Source organism: Haemaphysalis longicornis, unplaced genomic scaffold (genome assembly GCF_048455015.1).
Source record: "Haemaphysalis longicornis isolate Haplotype H1 unplaced genomic scaffold, Haemaphysalis longicornis Haplotype H1 scaffold_8, whole genome shotgun sequence".
NCBI lineage: Eukaryota > Metazoa > Arthropoda > Arachnida > Ixodida > Ixodidae > Haemaphysalis > Haemaphysalis longicornis.
In genome coordinates this window covers 45,939,890-45,961,112 of record NW_027526445.1, presented here as the reverse complement: position 1 = coordinate 45,961,112, position 21,223 = coordinate 45,939,890, and the positions used below count along the sequence as shown (strand labels likewise).

The 21,223-nt window shown below is 49.2% G+C and overlaps 1 protein-coding gene across 1 annotated transcript in view; it reads right to left on the bottom strand.

The window, feature by feature from the left end:
• The window catches only part of LOC144148276 (papilin-like), a 226,226-nt gene that overhangs the window by 38,861 nt on the left and 166,142 nt on the right, over window positions 1–21,223 (bottom strand). The window contains exons 33-34 of the mRNA XM_077679835.1: window positions 16,825–16,970; window positions 16,679–16,780 (exon numbers count right to left, since the gene is read on the bottom strand). Coding sequence (XP_077535961.1) covers window positions 16,679–16,780; window positions 16,825–16,970 — 248 coding nt within the window. The remainder of the gene's footprint in view (window positions 1–16,678; window positions 16,781–16,824; window positions 16,971–21,223) is intronic.

Genomic DNA, 21,223 nt, shown 5'->3' with positions numbered 1-21,223 from the left:
CCGGCAGCCTGCTCATGCGGAGAACGCTACTGGAAAAGATCCATTTCTAAGCGTCTGTGTCCTTCGTAACTTGTTGCGACGTCCAAAAAGAAAAAAAAAAAGATACGGGCAGCAGAATATTGGAAGCAATGTGCCCTTACTTCGAAATCTTAGCGCAAGTGAACGAGTTGTTATGGCAAAAAAACAAAAAAAAGTCACGAAAGCCGCCTGCAATTCCAGCGATCGAAATGAAATGATGTCCTGGCCTCTGTAAACTTGCGGATGTCAATAAACGATTTGTTCTCACTTGCTGCTCACTGTGGTCTGTGCCAGTCGAGGCCATCTGGTCACGTGCGTAACATCACTTCACTAGCGCGGCGCAAGTAAACACGCGGCCAGCGTGCCAGCCAGGAACCAGCAGGAGCAGCGAGCTGGCGGCCGCCGTGCGAGGGCAGCCATGTTATTAAGGAGCTCAAGCGGCCTGTGCAAAAAGCATCCGCCATGTTTACAAAGCCTTGTTTACAGCGCCATCAAGCGGGCCTCCTCGGTAGTTCACGACGCCGCCACTACGTTTTTCTGGCAGTACAGGCAAAGCTAGACCTTTGCTTTTCTAAAATCCTCCCCGCGCTGTGGTGCTATCAACGCAGTGCGGCCGGTGACTCGGTGCCGCTGGAGCTTCAAGCCTCGCCTTGGGCCATCGTTTTTTCTTATTTGAGAAGGACTAGTAGTACCATTTGGTGGAAAGATTTTCATGTGCCGCTGTCACACGAGGAATGGCCGCTAACAGCATTTGGACACGGCGACAGCTGTGGGCAGCTCGCTGGTAGGGGGTCTGTCATCAGTCGATGCGTTTGTCAAACGTTTGGATAGGGTTAACAGCGAAGCACCCGGGTACCCGTGCCGCACACAACACGTACACGCACGGGCAAAGAAAAAAGCGCACACTTGTTTTATTTTACTTGTTTGTTGGTTTTGGGGTATGCATTCGCATTCTTTTGTAGGCCTGTTTGTTACAGGGCATTCGAGATAAAATCGTTTGTCGCGCGCGGCGTCGTTTCAAAGTAACGTGACGGTAACTTCGTGATGGCGAAAATCAGCGCATTCGGACGGAAGCGGGAAGGAAGGTAGACAGGTCGGGAAAGAGGGCGCTCATATTAAAAAAAAGCGTAATGCAAGACGAGAAAAGGAACGCAACCCGCCTGCGTTTCTCCGAACTTCAGGACAGAGCCGCACACGGGTACGTTGTCACAAACTCGAGCGTACGACGTCTAAAAGTACCGTATATATTTTTTTCATTTTTATTGTACAGCGCCTAATTCTTGTTACAGTCGTCCAATTCATTAATTCAGTTCAGTTTTATTCACCCAGAGAAAATGCTCGAACTCTCTCGAACGAAGCGGTGGTAACGCGACCACTCGCCAGCTCGCTGGCAAGAAAATACCCAAATAAAAACTCCACCGCTCAGCTTTCACCGAAGCTCGAGTTCTTTCGAGGGGGTGATCGTAGCTTTACCAGTGCAAGGCGTGTCGATGATTCTAGAAAGGAGAAAGAGGGAAGTGGTGCGCTCGTTGGCGGCGGGCGCGTTGCGGGCTGTGCCCTCTCTCTCCGCGAAAGCAACAGTTATAAAAAATTAGCCCCATCTTCCAGAAGGGAACGCTGAGTATTTGCGGAGCATCTCGGGGTTCCGTTGTGTTTCCGTTGTGTTCCGCTCAGCGTCGCGTGCCCTTTGCTGCGCAGCTTTGTCTTCAGTGAACGTAGCGTTGCTGTTAGTTTGTGGGGTGGTGCTGACGCTTGCTTGCGCCAACCCACTAACTGAGGGTACTGTTCCTTCCATCACACTTCATCGGAAGAACGGAGTGAAGTGGAGTCAACCGCAGCAAGCGCTGAACTGAACGCGCGCAGCCCGCTAACCGATTTACATTCAAGGTTGAAAGAGAGGAGACGAGAGGAGGATAGATGCGCAAGCGCCGAGCATGCGCCGCGAAAGCAGAAGCGAGAACGCGGGAGAAGCGAAAGCGAAGTGCACGCAGCTGGTACGAGAGAAGAAGTGGCGGGAGTATCGCACAGCTGTGGGAGAGAGGGAAGGAGGAGAGTTGCGCATGTTCAGTGTGAGTGCGGACGCCGACGCGGGACATGCCCAGACTATAAGATGCTCCGCATCTAAAAAAAGAGATTCGCGCCGAAACAAGTTAGCTACATTTGGACGTCGTGATGTGACAACGGCACCTCCCAGTTTCTGCACCACACCATCGGCGACCCTCGCCCTGGAGGACTCCAACGTACTCCCGGCCCTTGAATCACCCCGATCGTCTCGGACGGCCGGGTCTACGACGAAGCCATGCTTTACAGGCAGCCGAATCGCCTCCGACAGCGGTGCATCGTCCGGCCCGGTCGGTGAATATTGTGGGACTCTGTCTCTCATATGCATCGAACTGTTCGCGTTCTTTTTAGTTACCTGCTCTACTTTGTAATATCTATTTGTTAACGCTCCTGGTGGTTTGCCTGTCTAAATATAAGTCTTTGTGTTGTTTTCGTTCAAGGCTCTGACTCAGTCTTACCGCTCTGATCGGCGAAAGCCGCACATCGGACGGCCACCCCCTTCGTCACCTGTGCCCTGTAGATTCGGTGGGGTTGTTTGCTCGCTTGAGTCGACTCCCCACATCTTCTAACAGCGCACCCTATTAAGGAAATGGTGACATACGTAAAAGATGCTATGAGCCTATCGAAAGATTAAATGCATAAAGTGTGGTCCACGACGGCGACGTGGTTCGAACCCGAAATGTTTTTATTCCCTTTCGGATGATAATGAGGGGTCGGTATACAATCGGGGCCTGTCAGTCGCCAGCTAAGGCCACGTAATTAAAAACAAAAATTTATGCCCTAACGGAAGAGAACCGACTTCGCCGTCGCATGACAAATCTACAAACCTGCCGGGCATAAAAAGGGATATCATTTTTTAGAAGAGCAATGCACACACTCTTTTGTTGGTAATAACTTTGTCATAATCAATAGTAAGACCATATACAAAAATTACTCGAATTATCTGACACTCGATTTTGACACGGAGCTTGCAGCTCCAAAAAATGCACTGTGGTTTTTTGTGACGGAAACTTCTACAATACAATCACGTTAACATTAATTAAGGCAGGTGTGTGAGGCCTGCAGCGTTAGTAAGTTTGCGAGAATAGCGTTTCCATTTCAACTGTTTTTTTTTGTTGCCATGCAATCACAAGTAATTTGGTGCCATGAACGAGGTTTACGTTAGCTAACAAGGCTGTAGTAACGGTTGCGGCTACAAATGACTTTATGCACCAATCATGCTTGTCAGCACGGTGACACAGAATATTAAGGTGTCGGAATACGGATGACTGAGTCGCCTCTTTTATCACTATACTGTAAAAAAAGGAAGTGTTTTCTGACCCAGTGAAGGACTTCACTGTATGACTGTGTTATGACAGATGACCACACTCGATGAGACAAGCCGTAACAAATTAGCTTTGGATGTAACACCACGAGGGAAATACGTGGAGGTATCTGCAAGTATAACTGAAACAGTGTGTGCCTGTCCGGCATGAATTCATTATTTGCTGACACGATTTGCTGACACGATTTGCTGACACGAAACTGTTATATTTGTATTCCAAAGTATTACAAGCAAGCACTGCAATGGGCGCATGCTTGTTTTATATTCTATTATAGATCACCGATATTGAGTTCAGTTTTAAAAGAGGAATTGATGACGCCATGCTTTTTAAAAATGACAAGCCACTTTTTTGTTTTTTACTGTACATAACCTGGCACGATTGCTAGTGGAACATTTCGATAAAGTTTAGTCTTATTACAAAACTGCCTTTCAAAAAATTTGCAGGGGATAGGATTCGGGCCTTGCTGGCATTCATTGTCGACGTGGTGATTCATTCGAGGCCATTTTGACCGAGGTACGTTTTAGGTAACAGTTGAGCCAAGGCGTAAAGAACTAAGTGCAGCAGAGAGATATGGGAAGTTAGAAGAATGCTGTTAGCTAAATTTAGCATAACTGGGAGACTGATTTGCCTTGCTGCGACGGACGTGATGGGCCGTTAACGATTATTCCAAATGGCTAAAGTATGGCCAATAACTAGGCTGAACAAAAAGGCAATCATTCATTTCATACAGGTGTAGCACAAACAACAGTAACAGAAGCATAGATTCGGGGCTTCAGCTGGAGATTGCTCACTGGTCACTCAATAATGGCTCAAAATAAGAGTCGTTTGCTAGGAAAGGGATGTCAGGTATCATGATTTGTCATACAGATAAGTAAGAATTGCCATCCTGCATCTCGAGAGATACCAAGGCTAGTCATATTCATCGTCATCAGCCACTGCTCATCAGCCGTCTACTCATCAGCCACTGACCCATCAAAACTGTGGTCGTGATTCTGATTCTCATGAAACTGACGAGCTGTCACTACCTGTCGAGCTGTCGAAACTGACGAGCTCTCAATACCTGTCACTATTTCTCTTAAAACTTCTCGATCTTACTCCTCCTGTTTTTCTCCTAGGGGCAAGTCGTCTCTCTGTGAATATCAGGTTGCATTGGTACAGTCGACGCGTTGGGAGAATACCGTACAATAGAAACTTTTGTGCTTAGAAACAGGATTCAACAAATTCTGTGGTTACATTTCAAGCTGAGATGGCTACTGAGACTGGTCATAAATGCGCCTCTACTTGGGCACAAGTTAAGGATGGCTGTGTGGCTGTGGGAGGCGTTGTGTGGGGGCCACTGTTAGATCGGCTTCAACATTCATGGGGCCTCAAAAGGGCAATATGTTTTTCTTTAACAAAGCGTCAATACTGACGATCATGGGCTCCTTTAAAATTTTTTTTTTTGTAATTGTCCAGACCAGCCAAGGACGTGGGAGTTTGGGGAAGCACGACTGATTTAGCTGAAAGTGACGAAACCTCTTGGTACATGGTAACGTTGAATTCAGTTGCTCCTTTACCGCCATACATCACAGTTGCCTGGCTCACTTCCTGTTTATTCTAATGCAAACAGGGGCTGCATCATGAAACTGCTGCGAAGGAAATGAAGGAAATGCATTGTTTGATTAAGGATTTCTTCGCAATTAAAGCATCCTTCGGCAGCACATTAACACTAAAATGGCTATGGGAAGGTATGTTTTATTTGAAACCAACATGCTGTCCTCTTTCCACTCTCAAATGTTGTATGTCCCTATCAGGAACACCGTTACGGACTAAGGTGTTTCAATTCAAAACCTTTGATTTCGAATGTAGATCCTATACTCCATAAAAATGAGTTGCCTGTCCTTTTAGGTACGGCAAAATCTCGCGCAGCGCATCATTCTGCCAGGGGGCCATATCCTAATGTCAATGCACACTATGAAAGCAGCTTGCACTTAATGCGTCACATTGTCAGCTGATAAGCATTTTAGCTTCGCCCCTCTCATCATCATTCACTTCGTGGAGATGGCGGGATTTTTTTTCTTGCATAGTTTGTTGTCATTGCAGTAATTAATAGCAGAATCAGTCCTACAAATCACAAAAGCGGCTCGTTTCACGTTGAAAATACAGTAACACACTTTGCACCGCACGGAGGAACAATCGGTTGCAGTGATGAGGCATAAGGGCCACTTGTTCTTAAAGGGTCACTGAAGGCAACCAGCAAGTTGGTTTCAAACGGAAGTCGGACCTCCCCATAGCCATTTCAGCATTGATTTAGTGCCAAGATGCCTTAAGTGTTGAGAAATCGCTGTTCAAATGCTCATCAAACGTGACGCAAACACGACTGCCGTCGCTGTTTGCATCAGGATAACCCGGAAGCAAGTGAAGCAACGGTGATTTATAGCAGTATAGAAGCAACTGAATACAACATTACCACGTAACAAGCAGTTTGGTCAGTTTCGGTCAAATCGCTCATGCTTTCCCAAACTCCCCTGACATTTGCCGTTCGATAGCACTAAGCAAAATGTTTCTCCATGGGACCCGTGATCAGTATTTACGCTTCATTAAAGAAAAACATTGGCCTTTTGAGGCCCCGCCAGTGTTGGCGTCGAAGCATTTTCTCGCGCGTAGCTCACATGCTCCCTTGAAAAATGGTACTGCCACCCCAAGTATGGACGAGTAGAACCATCCAGCGGCAGCCAAGAAAGAAGTTGTGCGCGTCAGGCCATTAAACCCCTTCCGGTGAAACCGTGTTTTTGCTAGTTTCAACCTTATTTTAAAAAAAGCCAGGTGTAAGAGGGGTATAGTATTCTCCGTGAGCTAATCGATCAACCTAGAGAGACTTGCATTTTAACTTCACTGTCATTTAAAGTTCTGCTCGAGTACATTGTGCGGAAACAACATCTTTTTTATTGCTGCAAAAGCCACGATGGTTAATGTACTGGCACTTGGTTTGATGAAGCCTTTGGATTCCTAATTTAATACTGAAATTCGCAGGGAACCTGGCCTAACAATTTTATTACTGTACCGAATTATTAAGTTCATTTAACCATAGTGTCTGTTTTGAATTTTACGTGGGGGGCATTTTTTTTTTCGTTTTGCTTTTTCAGGCAGATGTTCCTTCGACTCCCTGCCTCCATTCCCTGAACGCGGAAATTAGCCTCAACATCTATGGCCAGCGTGTCTTGACTGCATCATCTTTACTAGGAGGACAGTGTAGTCTGTTTGCATCGTTCTGTGTTTTCAACATTCAATATCCCAAGTAGGCACACAAAGCTCTAACGTTTGTGGAACATGCCTTTTTGGACCTTGCCAGCACCAAACCACGTGTGAAGGATTTAGAACTAATAAACTTTCATCGCATCAATATCGCTCACTAATATTTTATTAGTTTTCAATCCTGTAATCCTTGGATAGTAGTCAAAAAGAATTGCGTATTATGTTTCTGACTTCTTCTTTTTCCTTTTTTTTACTGAACAGGGGATCTGTGATGGGCCCTTCTGTATGCTGATAATACAGTTATCTTTTAGTGAAGTAATAATATTAACGAATTAATATAACTTGAAACAATTATCTTAATGATGTTGGCAACTGGTGCCAAATGAATCAACTAAGAATTATCCGAAAAACACGAATTTCATGGCTTTTCCTTCTCACTCTAAAGAACCTGTCGCGATACCATTCATTATGTTCTATATCCTTGCAATTAAAGGGACACTGAAGTGAATTTGTCAAGCTACCGTTTTTGCTTGCACTGCGTAGACTGGCTCAAATTAGCACACTTTTCATCGTTTATCCGGGTGACAAATCGGTAATTATTTTACAAAGCGCGAAAGAAGAAAAACTACCATGCGCTGTTTGCGGCGGCCGCACCAACTAAGGCTCTGACGTTGGGAGGAGGGGGCACCGTGATTGGACGATGCCCAAGGTTAGCAATCAAACAAGTTTCGGTTTCGGTTCTGTAAAACACAACCAATGGCGTTGTTGGATGGGCATTCTCAATATCTCAGTAATCATCGTACCGCGCTTCTGCCATGTTGTCGGCCGTAAAATGCATAAGATAAGCCTCCCAGGACGGCTTGGAATCGTAGCATTCACCAGCCGAGGCCTACGCAGTGCATGAACGGCCTCCGCGTCCCCGCAGACGCTCAAATGCCATGCGCTTTTCCCCTATATTTGGAGCTTGCCTCACTCAAGCCAGTATCGTAAAAAGTGTGTTCGCACCAGGCCAAGGGTCTGTTGATTCTGGCTGTGCCCACTGCCCGCAAGCAGTCGGTGCTTATGGCAACAGCATGCCAACGAGAACTCGCTAGCGCGCCAGTGCCAGCCTGCGCGCGTTCTGTGAACTAGTACGTGGAGCAATGAACGTTGCGGCCAAAAAAAAAGGTGAATTCAGTATAGAAAACATCGTCGGAGAACGAAAACGTTAACTTATAAAAAAAAGCACGTAATCGCGGGGACTCGAACTTGTGACTTGCAAAACACTCGCGCAGACATACCTAGCGCTCCAAACCACTCGGCCACGGGCGAGCGCTGCCGACCTTGGAAATATATGGTATATAATGTATAACGAGTTTACACTTTTATTTAGTTTTAGCATTCCAAGCAGCTTAGGTGACTATTTGTTGTTTTGCGCTAGTGCAGTTAGCATCCCCCAAGTTTCCACAATATCTCACGTCTAGCAATTGCATTTCTTAGACGGAAAAGCGTTCGCAGACGCGTAGTCGTGCTGCTGGCCACTGTGCGTGTTCGCCCAGCGCAAAAAAGTGCTTCCCGCACCCTAGTATTACGCTGTACGGTGAAAATATCAGTTGATTTTATATCCTTAGTACCTATATTGACTTCGTTGACTCTTATCCCGCCTTCAACAGGCCTTATATTTTCCTACTGGCGTACCAGTCAGCGAAGCGTCGCATGTGCGCTTGTGCAGCGCTTGTGTGAAGTGACCTTGACTTGGAGCTAGATACAGTTTACAAACTAACCAAGTAAAGAAAGGCACATTCTTCCATTCACAAACGTGTCCTGGCTTCGTTTCAACTGAGCGAACGAATTGCGACGACCCGTCGGCGGCCGGCGGACGAAACACTGGGTCGACTGGCTGTGTCTCAAGGCCGGGGAGCCGTGCAGTAGCGTAGCCAATTGCGAGCTCGGCTCCTCCCGACGTCACACGAAAACGCCACAGAAAATGGGCGAGCGTAAAGAGAGGAGGACAGCATTTTCGAATTAATTTTTTTACTAAATAAAATCGCGTAAACGCGCCCAGAGTGGTCGAAACATGGCCTGGGGACTCCGGACTACAATTTGCGCTAGTAATCCCGCAATGTTTACATATCACTTCCGTGTCCCTTTAACCCGTCAGCTTCGGTCAATTTTCTTGGCGCATTTGTGTCTATCAAAACGCACTGGTATTTTCCGCAGCATATTTTCGGTTCTTTATATTGTCACGCAGACAAGGACGATGCAGTTGTCTTGAATGAGAAACACGTTTATTGGAGCGAACTTGTGCTCCCCTAACAACTCAAAAGAATACAGAGGCGGCGAAGCAGCGGTCAACAAAGTGACTTGCGTCGGCGAGCGTCGCATAATCGAATGCCCCGGCGTCCGCACTGCAGGCTTTTAAGTGCGCGACCCCAAACCATCCACCGCCGGCGGCGGCGGCGTCGGCGGCGTCCGCAGTGCTCCTCTATATTATAAAAGAAACAGCATCCGGCGCCAGGTTTCGATCCGAGGACTTCGCGGCCGCAGCGTGACGCTCTACCGACCAAGCTACGGACGCGACGCTGATATCGGTGTCAGAACGCGCCTTATATCTTTAACGCATTCAAACTACGTCGTCAGCGGCGTGCGTTGGCGACTCAGCGGCGTTATAGCGGCTTGATAACTGCGTGGTGTACACGTGATACTACAAACCCGATGGAAGAGATGGAAGAGAAGGCGGCGAGGCGGTGGGCTGCGGGGGCCGAGCGCAAGCGCCGCAAGCGGGCAGACAACCGTGCATTCGCACTTTCACATTCTCCCCCTCGGGGAAATGCAGGGGAATTTTTTATCTTTCGGCGCGCGTGGTTCTCGAAACGTCGATTCACATCGAGAACATAGTAGATCCAAAAAGATTATTCTGGGCTGTTCACGTTAGATCGGAATGCTCTCCCTATCACAAAAGATAACACATGCGGCACAGAAAGAAAGAATGGAACACGCGCTTCCCTTGGCGCAGAGATAACACAGGCCGGCGCAGCCGGGCGGTAAAAAGCAAAACACAAATAAACAAACCCAATGTATGGTTCGCGGCATTACCCCCCCTCTAAGAGTGCATCGACCCGATGCTAACATAAGCGACAGTCCGAACAAATGAAAATAAAAGTTCGTCATCGTCCGTAGAAAGGTTTTAAGCGAACCACGTGGACGACTTCAGGCCGCGTGCGTTGTCGTGATGTGGCGGAGTCACCATCGGGGATCACTTCGTAGGTAAGTTGGCCAACACGTCGTAGAATCTGGTAGGGTCCGAAATACCGCCGCAGGAGCTTCTCACTGAGTCCGCGTCGTCGGATGGGAGTCCAAACCCACACACGATCCCCTGGTTGGTACTCGGCGTCTCGGCGTCGGAGGTTGTAGCGGCCCGCATCCACCAGCTGCTGGTCCGTTATACGAACTCGAGCGAACTGGCGGGCCTCCTCCGCACGTTGAAGATATCCGTGGAAGTCGGCGTTGAGGTCGTCGTTTTCTATGTGCGGAAGCATGGCGTCGAGCATCGTAGTCGGCCTTCTACCGTAGACAAGCTCGAACGGCGTCAGCTGAGTCGTCTCCTGGATAGCCGTGTTGTACGCAAACGTGACGTACGGGAGCACTTCGTCCCAAGTCTTATGTTCAGCGTCAACGTACATTGACAGCATATCTGCGATTGTCTTGTTCAGACGTTCTGTTAGTCTGTTCGTTTGGGGGTGGTACGCCGTCGTTCTTCGGTGATCCGTGTTGCTGTAGCGTAATACTCCTTGCATCAGCTCCGCAGTAAATGCCGTTCCGCGGTCTGTGATTAGGACTTCTGGGGCTCCATGTCGAAGCACAACTTGGCTTATAAAGAACTTCGCCACTTCTTGTGCAGTCCCCCTCGGGAGAGCGGCGGTCTCTGCGTAGCGCGTCATGTAGTCTGTCGCTACGACAATCCACTTGTTCTGTGATCGTGACGTAGGGAACGGGCCTAAAAGGTCCATTCCAATCTGTTGAAATGGTCTCGATGGGACGGCGATCGGTTGCATAAGTCAGGCGGGTCTTGTCGGCGGTGTTTTTCGTCGCTGGCAGTCACGGCAGCTCCGGACATAGTGGGTGACGTCAGAGGTAAGGCCTGGCCAGTAGTACCTCGCCTTGATTTTTCCAATAGTGCGGGCTGTGCCCAGATGTCCGGAAGACGGGTCGTCATGGCACGCTTCCAAAATTTCGTCACGAAGGTCCGCGGGGATGACGAGAAGGTAATTCGCTCTTGTTCCGGGACTCAAATTCTTCTTCACGAGGACGGAGTGTCTCAGGCTGAAGCTGGGAAGCTGCGTTTGAAGGTCCTAGGTACGGCAAAGTTGCATCCCTCGAGGTACTCGATTATGACGCGTAAGTAGGTGTCGGCACGCTGCTGGGCGGCTAGGTCGCTCTCCGTCACAATTCCGAAGAACGCGCTGTCTTCATCAGAGTCTTGTGGTGGTGGGTCGACGGGGGCGCGGGACAGGCAGTCTGCGTCGGAGTGTTTCCTGCCGCATTTATAAACGACTGTAACGTCGAATTCCTGCAGGCGCAAGCTCCACCACCCAAGACGGCCAGAGGGGTCCTTCAAATTGGCGAGCCAACACAGCGCATGGTGGTCTGTTACAACCTTGAATGGCCTTCCATACACGTATGGGCGAAATTTTGAAATCGCCCATTAATAGCCAGGCACTCTTTCTCAGAGGCAGAATAGTTTTTCTCCTCCTTCGACAGACCACGGCTGGCATAGGCGATTACCCTTTCGCAGCCGTTTTGCTTTTGGACAGGGACGGCACCCAAGCCTATATCATTGGCGTCCCTGTGCATTTCCGTTTCGGCATTTTCGTCGAAATGAGCGAGCACGGGCGGGCTTTGCAGGCGTTTTTGCAGCTCGCAGAATGCTTTTTCTTGGTCGTTTTCCCAGCTGAAAGGGGTGCTATCTTTCGTCAAGCGCGTGAGTGGCTCTGCAATGCGTGCGAAGTTTGCGACGAAGCGCCGGTAGTATGCGTACAGCCCGAGAAATCTTCGCACGCCCTTCTTGTCTTTCGGCCTTGGGAAGTTCGCAATGGCTGAAGTTTTTGCCGGGTCAGGTAGGACTCCCACGGCGTTGACGACGTGGCCCAAGAACTTGAGTTCCCCGTATGCGAAACGGCACTTTTCAGGCTTCAACGTCAACCCCGACGTACGAATGGCCTCGAGTACAGATTCCAACCTTGCAAGGTGTTCGTCGAAAGTCCGGGCGAATACCACTACGTCGTCGAGGTATACGAGGCAGGTGTGCCACTTAAGGCCAGCTAGCACAGTGTCCATGAATCTTTGAAACGTCGCTGGTGCTGGGCACAGCCCAAACGGCATCACCTTGAACTCGTATAGGCCGTCTGGGGTTATAAATGCAGTCTTCTCTCGGTCTCTCTCGTCCACTTCAATTTGCCAGTAGCCGGTCTTCAGGTCCATCGATGAGAAGTACTTCGCGTGGCAGAGGTGGTCGAGGGCGTCGTCGATTCGGGGGAGGGGGTACACGTCCTTTTTCGTGATTTTGTTCAGTCGCCGGTAGTCAACGCAAAACCTTAATGTGCCGTCTTTTTTCTTTACGAGTACGACGGGCGCAGCCCAGGGGCTTTTCGATGACTGTATAATGTCGTCGCTGAGCATGTCGTCGACTTCAGTCCGGATGGCTTCCCGTTCGTGTGAAGAGACGTGGTACGGTGACTGTCGGGTAGGTCGGGCTCCATCTTCGGTTATTATTCGGTGCTTCGCTAGAGGGGTCTGACGTAGTTTTGCGCTCGACGAAAAACATTTGCTATAGCGACGCAGCAAAGCCAATAATTTGTTCCGTTGTTCTTGCGGTAGCGCCGGATTCACGTCGAAGGGCTGCGGGAGCTTGAAGGTTTCTACGGGTGTGCGTTCAAAGTCGGCGACCGCGATCACGTGACTTGCTTCTTGCGTTTCTTCGAGGAAGGCAATCGCCGCGCCTTTGTTTAAGTGCTGGTACTCCTCGGTGAAATTAGTAACCAAAATGTGGGATTGGTGCTCCTTGAAGCGCGCAATGCCTCTTGCGACAGACACACCACGGTCGAGAAGCACCCTTTGATCAGTGTCTACGATAGCGTCGACGTCACGAGCAGCATCTTCACAGTAGACTGCGACCATCAAGCTTGCGCGGGGTGGCAGGGTGACATGATCATCGGCAATCCCTACAGCAGCACGTCGTTCGGGGTTCGGCTCCGGCGTCATGGAGTGATGGGGGGAAAAAGTTATTGACTTAGTCTGTAGATCGATTATTGCACCGTTGTCCATCAAAAAGTCCATTCCAAGAATTACGTCGCGGGAGCAGTTAGGCAGAACGACGAACGCCGCAGGGTACGTGGTGCCGTCTATAGTGACGCGCGATGTGCGCGTTCCACTTGGCGTCACGAGGTGGCCTCCTGCTGTGCGTATGTGCGGACCGTCCCATCTGGTCATAACTTTCTTCAGTTTAGACGCAAATGGTCCGCTCATTACCGAATAGTCAGCTTCCGTGTCTACGAGGGCGACTACGTCAACGCCGTCGATGGACACCTTGACGTCAGATGCAGTCTTCTTCGAGTTCCGGGTCCGTCGGGGTGTCGTATCTCTGCTTGTACGTGTTGACGGTCGGGCACTGTGCATCGTCGTTGTCGTAGTCTTCTCAACGGACGTCTCGGTCAGGTCGGGTACGCGTCGCGCCGTGTAGCTGTCGTCGTGTTCGGGAGTCTCGTCAGGGTTAGGTCGGGTCGTCGGGATGAGGGCATGTCATGAATCACTGTCTTCAGCGCGTCCTTGCGTCGTTGGAGGGTTTCCAGTTTTTCGCCGTAGAGCAACTTCCCCTCCAGAAGTTGCTGCTTTTAGTTTCCCCCACGTGGGCTGGGGGACCTTCCACGTGCGAAATCAGCATTGCTACGGCGGTTAGGCGACTGGTATGGGTAGGGCGACGGCGATCGGTGTGAGCGGGCTGGTCCTCGGTTGGTGTTGGACAGGTATTCGTCGATCTCGGTAGGGCGCTGGCCGGGTCGGGGGCGTGGGGCGTCGACGGAGGAACCACGCAGTCTGAGTCTCCTGTACGGGCAGCGACGATAGATGTGATCGGCCTCTCCGCAATGGTAGCACAGCGGACGATGATCTGGCATTCGCCAAACGTCAGTCTTCCTCGGCGTCTGGGTTTGGGCTGTGTACGGCGGTACGGTCGACGGCGGCGACAGTGGGGACGGCGGCGAGAGTGGATGGCGGTACGGTGGAGCTTCTTGTAGACGGGTTGGAGCAGGGCGGGGTCGACGAACAGCCGCGGAGTAGGTCATCGCCTGTGGCTCGCGGGGTGCCTCGGATGGCATAGAAGTGCCCAAAGCGTGTTGGACCTCTTCGCGGATGACGTCAGTCAGGGAAGCCACTTGAGGTTGCGGCGTCGTCGGAAAAAGCTTCCGAAGCTCCTCCCTGACCACTGCGCGGATGGTGTCACGCAGTGTGTCGGAGCTTGTAGCCCCGGCACCGATCGTCTCCGAAACCAGCGAATTGATTGGGCGGTCGTACTGCCTCGTTCAGATTTCGAGCGTCTTCTCCATCGCGGCGGCCTCAGACGCGAATTCGGACACGGGCTTGGGGGGGTTGCGAACAAGGCACGCGAAGAGCTCTTGCTTCACACCTCGCATCAGAAACCGTTGTTTCTTTTCTTCCGTCATTTCTGGGTCCGCACGGCGAAAAAGTCGCTTCATCACCTCGACGAAGATCATGACCGCTTCGTTGGGGTGCTGCGTTCGAGTTTCCAGCAAAAGCGCTGCGCGTTCTTTTCTGACCACGGTAGTGAAGGTCTTAGTAAACTCGCTTTTGAACTGAGCCCAGTTTGTCGAGGAGCTCTCGTGGTTCTCGAACCAAGTGCGAGCCGAATCTTCCAAGTAAAAGAAAACGTGCCGGCACGTTTCTGCGTCGTCCCACCTGTTGAATTTCCGGACGCGCTCCAGTTTCTCCAGCCATTCTTCTGGGTCTTCTGCGGGGGCTCCTCGGAATGATGGCGGTTCCCGTGGCTGCTGCAGAACGACAGGAGGATTGGCTTGGTTGCGACGTCTTTCTTCTTTGTCTTCTCCGGTAGTAGACCGGACTCGGGTGGTAAATCTTGCAGGCGGAGGCTGGCTCTTGTTGGACTGGCTTGCCGGCTTCCCGAGGTTGTAGTGGGCATGAAGGGTGCGTACCCAGCACCTCCACCAGATGTCACGAAGACAAGGACGATGCAGTTGTCTTGAATGAGAAACACGTTTATTGGGGCGAACTTGTGCTCCCCTAACAACTCAAAAGAATACAGAGGCGGTGAAGCAAGGGTCAACAAAGTGACTTGTGTCGGCGAGCGTCGCAGAATCGAATGTCCCGGCGTCCGCACTGCAGGCTTTTTATCTTTCGGCGCGCGTGGTTCTCGAAACGTCGATTCGCATCGAGAACATTCTAGATCCAAGAAGATTATTCCGGGCTGTTCACGTTAGATCGGGATGTTCTCCCTATCAGAACAGATAACACATGCGGCACAGAAAGAAAGAATGGAACACGCGCTTCCCTTGGCACAGAGATAACACAGACCGGCGCAGCCGGGCGGTAAAATGAAAACACAAATAAACAACCCCAATGCATGGTTCGCGGCAATATTACTCATATATCCATAGCCATCTCATTGCTGTCTGTCTCCTACATCATTTATCTCTTGTGCCTTTACCATCTACAAAATGCTCGTTATCTTTCAATATCAAATCGTTACACAGCTCTCGCTCATTTCACCACCAACTGAAAACTTTTTTGTTGTAAACCACTGCAACCATTTTTTTTCACTTTGTGTACTGAGTACTGATGCGTACTGATAAGTTCTGATAAGTACTGACGCGTTCTCGATCCTCCAGTATTATATAATGATTTCACTTACCATGCGGTTGTGTTTGTGCGTATCTGTTTTTCGCATATTTCCAGTTCTTGTAATAATATTGTTTCTACAGTTTGTTCAACAAGCACACATCTCTCGCTCATTTCACCACCAACTGATTGTTTTTGTTGTAAACCACTGCAACCATTTTTTTCACTTTGTGTAATGAGTACTGATGCGTACTGATAACTTCTGATAAGTACTGACGGGTTCCCGATCCGCTAGTATTATATAATGATATCACTTACCATGCAGTTGTGTTTGTGCCTATCTTTGTTTTTCGCGTATTTCCAGTCCTTGCAGTAATATTGTTTCTACGGTTTGTTCAACTAGCATTGTATAGCTCTCTTCCATTCCTAACTGGCGTGTTATTTAGCAATGTAGCATTTGTGCTTTCTTATAGGAGGTCACCCTAAGTTTTTATTTCGGAACCACCTTTTGTACACCATGTACCATGTAAACTTGTATGCGAAAGTTCGTTTGAAATAAACCTGAAACCGAGAAAATCGTGTGACATCAGTACTCCCGCGGAGAACTAGAAATTCTCCCTTGTGGCCTTGAAAAAACTCCTTTCGAAGGGCCTACAAAACCACCCAAACTCGTAAAACTCCTTTCAAAAGAAATATATGCTTCCCTTGAACCTCCTAAAAACTACCTTCGCGAGGCCTAGAAAACTCCCCAAGCTTTCGTAAAACTCCATGCAAAAGGAGTAAATGCTTCCCTTAAACCTCCTAAAAACGCCCCTAAGAACATAAGTACTTCCCAAGTGAGCCATAATAGGCTCCTATTCAACCACCTAAAAATTCCATAAACATCACCTAAAAACGCCCTTGAGGAAGTAAAGAATACTCCATTTTGATCTTAAATTCTCCCGAACATTACTTAACACTCCCTGAATACCTCCTTTCTATCTCCTAAAAACGCCCTGTTTTGAGGAGGTAAACAAAGCCTGTTCGTGAGACATGCCAGGGATAAGTGGAACGTGCCCGCGCGTTACATGCCGGCACGCCTGCTGAAGCAAGGCTTGCCTAGACAGTGGTGCCAGATTTCCCTGTGGTATATATTAGCACGAAACTCTGTTGTGAGTGAGGTGTGTTCACCCACCCACTCTTCCTTCACCCACCTCGCAGGGGTTACTGCATCGGCACTGGACACATCCCCGAACGTCCACCGTCTGGTTCTTGCCCAGTGAGCACTGGAGCTCCTCGCAGTTGGACGGCAGGCACTCCGGGCAGCCGTCTGCCGCGGGAGCGGCTCTGTCGCTTGCACCTCGTTGGGCACCGGTGTGACCAAGATGGGCGGCTCGATGCGCGGGTCCAACTCCTCGCTCGAATTCGGGGGCTCCGTTCGCGTTGGTGGCATCCCCGGCACCATACGTGCCTTGTCCTCGTCCAATTCAGAGACAGGTGTGTCCACTGCGAGTTTTGAAATTTAGACGGCAGTGCCCCTGGCCACGGAGTTTCGTACTAATACCCTATATACTAGAAAGAGAACTGTCACTGACGTGCCGTGCACCTCTGTGGGGCGCCATGACAGCTCACAGATGGTCTCTCTTACTTGCCAGACCGCAATAGTTCTCAGCACTTTGCGGGCTGTCTAGAAGTGCTCCGGCAATCAAAATACTACGTCACAAAAATGCAGAGATGCTCTTATACCGGTATGGGCAGTCAAAAATTATAAACTGGAGAGACGTCGTGTTTAATTTTTACATAGCCTCGCCTGTAACATCACTTCTTCCCACTCCGAATGACAAAAGCAACGACAGCATCATTTTTTAGCTTGCCTTGCACGAAGCCTTAAAAAATTCGTCTTGACTTCATATTTTAACAGTTACTCTTTTGTAATGTAGCGGAAGCTCCAGCGACATCACTGGATCGAGCGCCGCTCCTCGCGCAGCAGCCCCATAGACATGGACACAGGCTGCGTGGCCGCGCGAGCGCACGAGGTCACGGGAGTCGCACTGGTGCTGACAAAATAGTATCTGGTTTTGCCTTGCGACGAACGGACGTCCTGCCTGAGGCTCCTTCCTCTCGCCCGACATAGCGTCCTACAAGTGGTGACCTGGAGGTTCCGCGCCTGATACCCGGCCAGCGGCACACCGACATGGCGACGTGGGGGGACCCGCCGATACCGTTGTTCCTCCAGCGACATCGCTGGATCGAGCGCGGCTCCTCGCGCAGCAGCCCGATGGACATGGACACAGGCTGCGTGGCCGCGCGAGCGCACCAGGACACGGTGGTCGCACTGGTGCTGACAAAATAGAATCTGGTTCTGCCTTGCGACGAACGGTCGTCCTGCCTGAGGCTCCTTCCTCTCGCCCGACATAGCGCCCTACAGTATTGATGAAAAAACTAGTGTTTAGCAACAATATTGTGGTTTTTTGCAGCCACGCACAACTCCCAAGTTTGTTTGCAAGCCATGCCAACTAAAAACGAAACATTTCAGCACAGTACACGACGGCATCTCATTGAAATGCAGCTTGTGTAGGCACTAGCTCCACGTTTTCCTCTAGTGTGAAGTTCTGCGCACCACATAGCAGAACCCTGTCAGGCTTTCATCAAGGCTTGCAATAACTGCAATGAGGGTACATAAATGCGATTTTACAGTTACAAGCTATTAAATCGAGTTGTAATGAGTAGAAGGGCTTTGGTAGCCACAGCACATTCACCAAAATATGATTTCGCAGTGTGTTTGCATAAAAATACCTAGTGTATTTTTTTCTTTTTTTTCACAGCCCTGCCGTTCAACGTGCTTACCAAAGCAGGTGGCAGCAAGTAGAGAGAAACGACGAAAAAAGTTCGAAAAGAAAATAGAGATGCTCCAAATTTGCAGCAATATTATGACCTTCAGAAAAGCTGGACAGTGCAGAAATATTACGAAAGCTGAGGCCTTTAAAGCCTTCAAGCAAGTATCGGGGCGAATGAAAACCTGTGACCACGACTTGTTTGTTGTGCTGAAGTATAGTATGTAGCCTTTCTCGAGATTGATCTTTATTCTACACGCTACATGAGCCGTTCCCACTGATGGTTCAACGAGAGTCTGTTTCTCTATTGAGTGTCTCATTCCATCAAAACAGTTCTTTACTTACAAAAACGAACAACTGGTGACCTGACTAGCCTTACAGGAGCCATGAAGAGAAAATACAACTTCGTTTAATTTGAAAGAACTAGGATTCAGTATCTCACTCAGCTCCATTACAGCCACAAAAGATGTTTTTTAACGAAAAAAAGCAAGAAGTATTTAAAACTTTCAAATTTTGCGCCACAGTGACGTGTTATGAGCAAGAATGACGTCATACGGGCCAATAATAAAACATAATTTTCAGTGCGTTAACTGCACGTTAGCATTCAAGTGATGCGGTCAAATGGAACTAGAGGCCCCATTACAGACGTCCAGTCATGTGTCGTCGCGACAGCTCAGTTAGGCGGCTGCCAATCACACAAACAAGGTTCCGTGACGTCATAGAAAAGTCGCGGGAAATTGGCTAGGGGGTCGCGACTGCTTCACACGTTTTCTTTAATATCTCTGTTATTGGTTCGAAGATTGCGATGATATTGCTTTCATTGTTATCGGGACTAAGCAGTCTTTCTAATAAACCCAACTTGTATTTTGTCTTCATGGCTCCTTTAAACAGCCCTAATAAGCAGGGCACATTATACTGGCCTCTCTACCTTCTGAGAAATCCCAATGTAAATGTTCAGGTTCGTTTCCACCAGCTACACATTGCAGCAATATGAGCCACAGCAGAACGTTGCAAGGGTGCAGTGGTGTGGGCGTCGAAAGTGACTCTGTAATAATTGGCTAGGACTGCAGCCACTGGCAGCACTGTGCAAAGTGCCTCCATGACATCAGCTAAGGGACTGTAGCATTTGCTGTCTCCTTCACTTGTTGCCATTACCTAATAAGACACCACCTCCTTCAAGTCCAAGTCCACTTCGTGATAATTCGTTTCTGACCTAAAACCCGCCAAAAAGCCAGGATGACCATTTTGTACAAACGTTACGTCGAAAAAGTCCATTTGGTTGGCCAACTATATGCATCAAATAAGTGAGTCGTGGATTTTAGAATACATGATAAACCTCTCCTATTGTGGTCACTTGCTTCCTCCTGGTAAGCTTTGACAGCTCTGTAGCGGCGTTTGCCAAGAGGCTGTCGTAACAGTAGACCAAGAAGCAGTCATTTTAGGTGCGGAGTGCCTTACGGCCGCACAATGTGCGTCCGCGTCCGTGCGCATAGCATTTACAATCACAAAAAATAGCGCACGCACTGGCTTGATTCGAGCCTCTGTCTGGTAGACCAGACAGAGTTTGTGTCAGTTGTCTTACCCATTGGGCTACGGCCGTGAGTTGGTACCCCACAGTCAAACGGCTTACTCCCTCGCCTGTAACGGTGCGGAGTACCTTAGGACCTCCAAATGTCCATCCGTGCGCACACTAGAATCAAGCGAAATTCGATTTGAGCCGTGAGTTGCAGTTTCATTTAGGGAATAATCAAGGTGCAACTCCCGGCTCAGATCGAATGATGGTCGGGCCGCAAATCGTATGTCATTCGGGGCGCAACTCGCATGTCATTTCGAGTCCCCGTACTCCGCAACCTCGCCATCATCCACGGAGTGGAGATGCTGTCATTTTTAAGTTTATCGCCCGCCATTATTTCAAAACGCCATTAGTCATTGCATGTCTAAGGCAAATAAAGGCTTCACTCATTCCCTACTTGCAAACGTTACACCACCCATAGAAGCAGCCAATTCCCCCTTCCAATGAACATATAATTTGTGTAAACTCTGATGTTATATGTAACTGCTTCTCATTGTTCGTGTCCCCTAGGAGGTACAATCGTGATACATCGAAATACAAACGGAGCGCGTGGCTTTCAGTACACGCTGCGCATCCTTGCGAGGAGCCGCGTATATGCAGTAGGAATACATTACTAGAGTTCGTGTCCAACCTTGGTATGCAAAAACCATTGTTCGGCGTGTGAGCATTTTGGTTTGTCTGACCATGGCATTGGGCGCCCGGTGGTGCGAGCGTTATCTTTGTCGCTGCACTGAGTGAAAACGGCGCACGCAGCTATATTCATTCATTTTTAATTTCGTGCTGAGTGCCCGACAGACGATTAAAAGGCGATGGTCTTTCCGTACCAAGGTTGGTCCTGAACGCTCGTAACTTGTTCCTACTGTGCGTACGCGTCCTGTCACCAGGATATGCGTTATGTATTGAAAGCCCCGTGCTCCGCTGTTCATATTTCAATGTATCGCGATTGTACGTGTTGTATGCTCCTAGGAGCCCTTTCCTCCTAGTTATAAGCCTATCCCTCTTCGACATGTATCCCTTCGAGCTTATTTTGGGTAATCTTGAGGTTACCCGGTATCTGCCCCATAAGCAAAAATCTACACACTTTGTTTGTGAGGCAAAAAAGAAGAAATCTTTTCTTTGTCTCTTGCGACTCCTGTTTTCATTAATGGCGGCTGCAGTGAATGTCTTTCCGGTTGTCGGTTTCTAAACATGGTTCAGCCTTTCACCCCTGCTAAGTGCTAGAGCTCAGGAGTTTTGTTAGGGCCTAGACGAGACCTCTGTCAACCATAAAATTTCAGCAGCTACGTTCCAGACACTTATCGCAGTTGCATTTGAATGTCCCGGGACTGCACCACCACCACTTTCATGCCCGG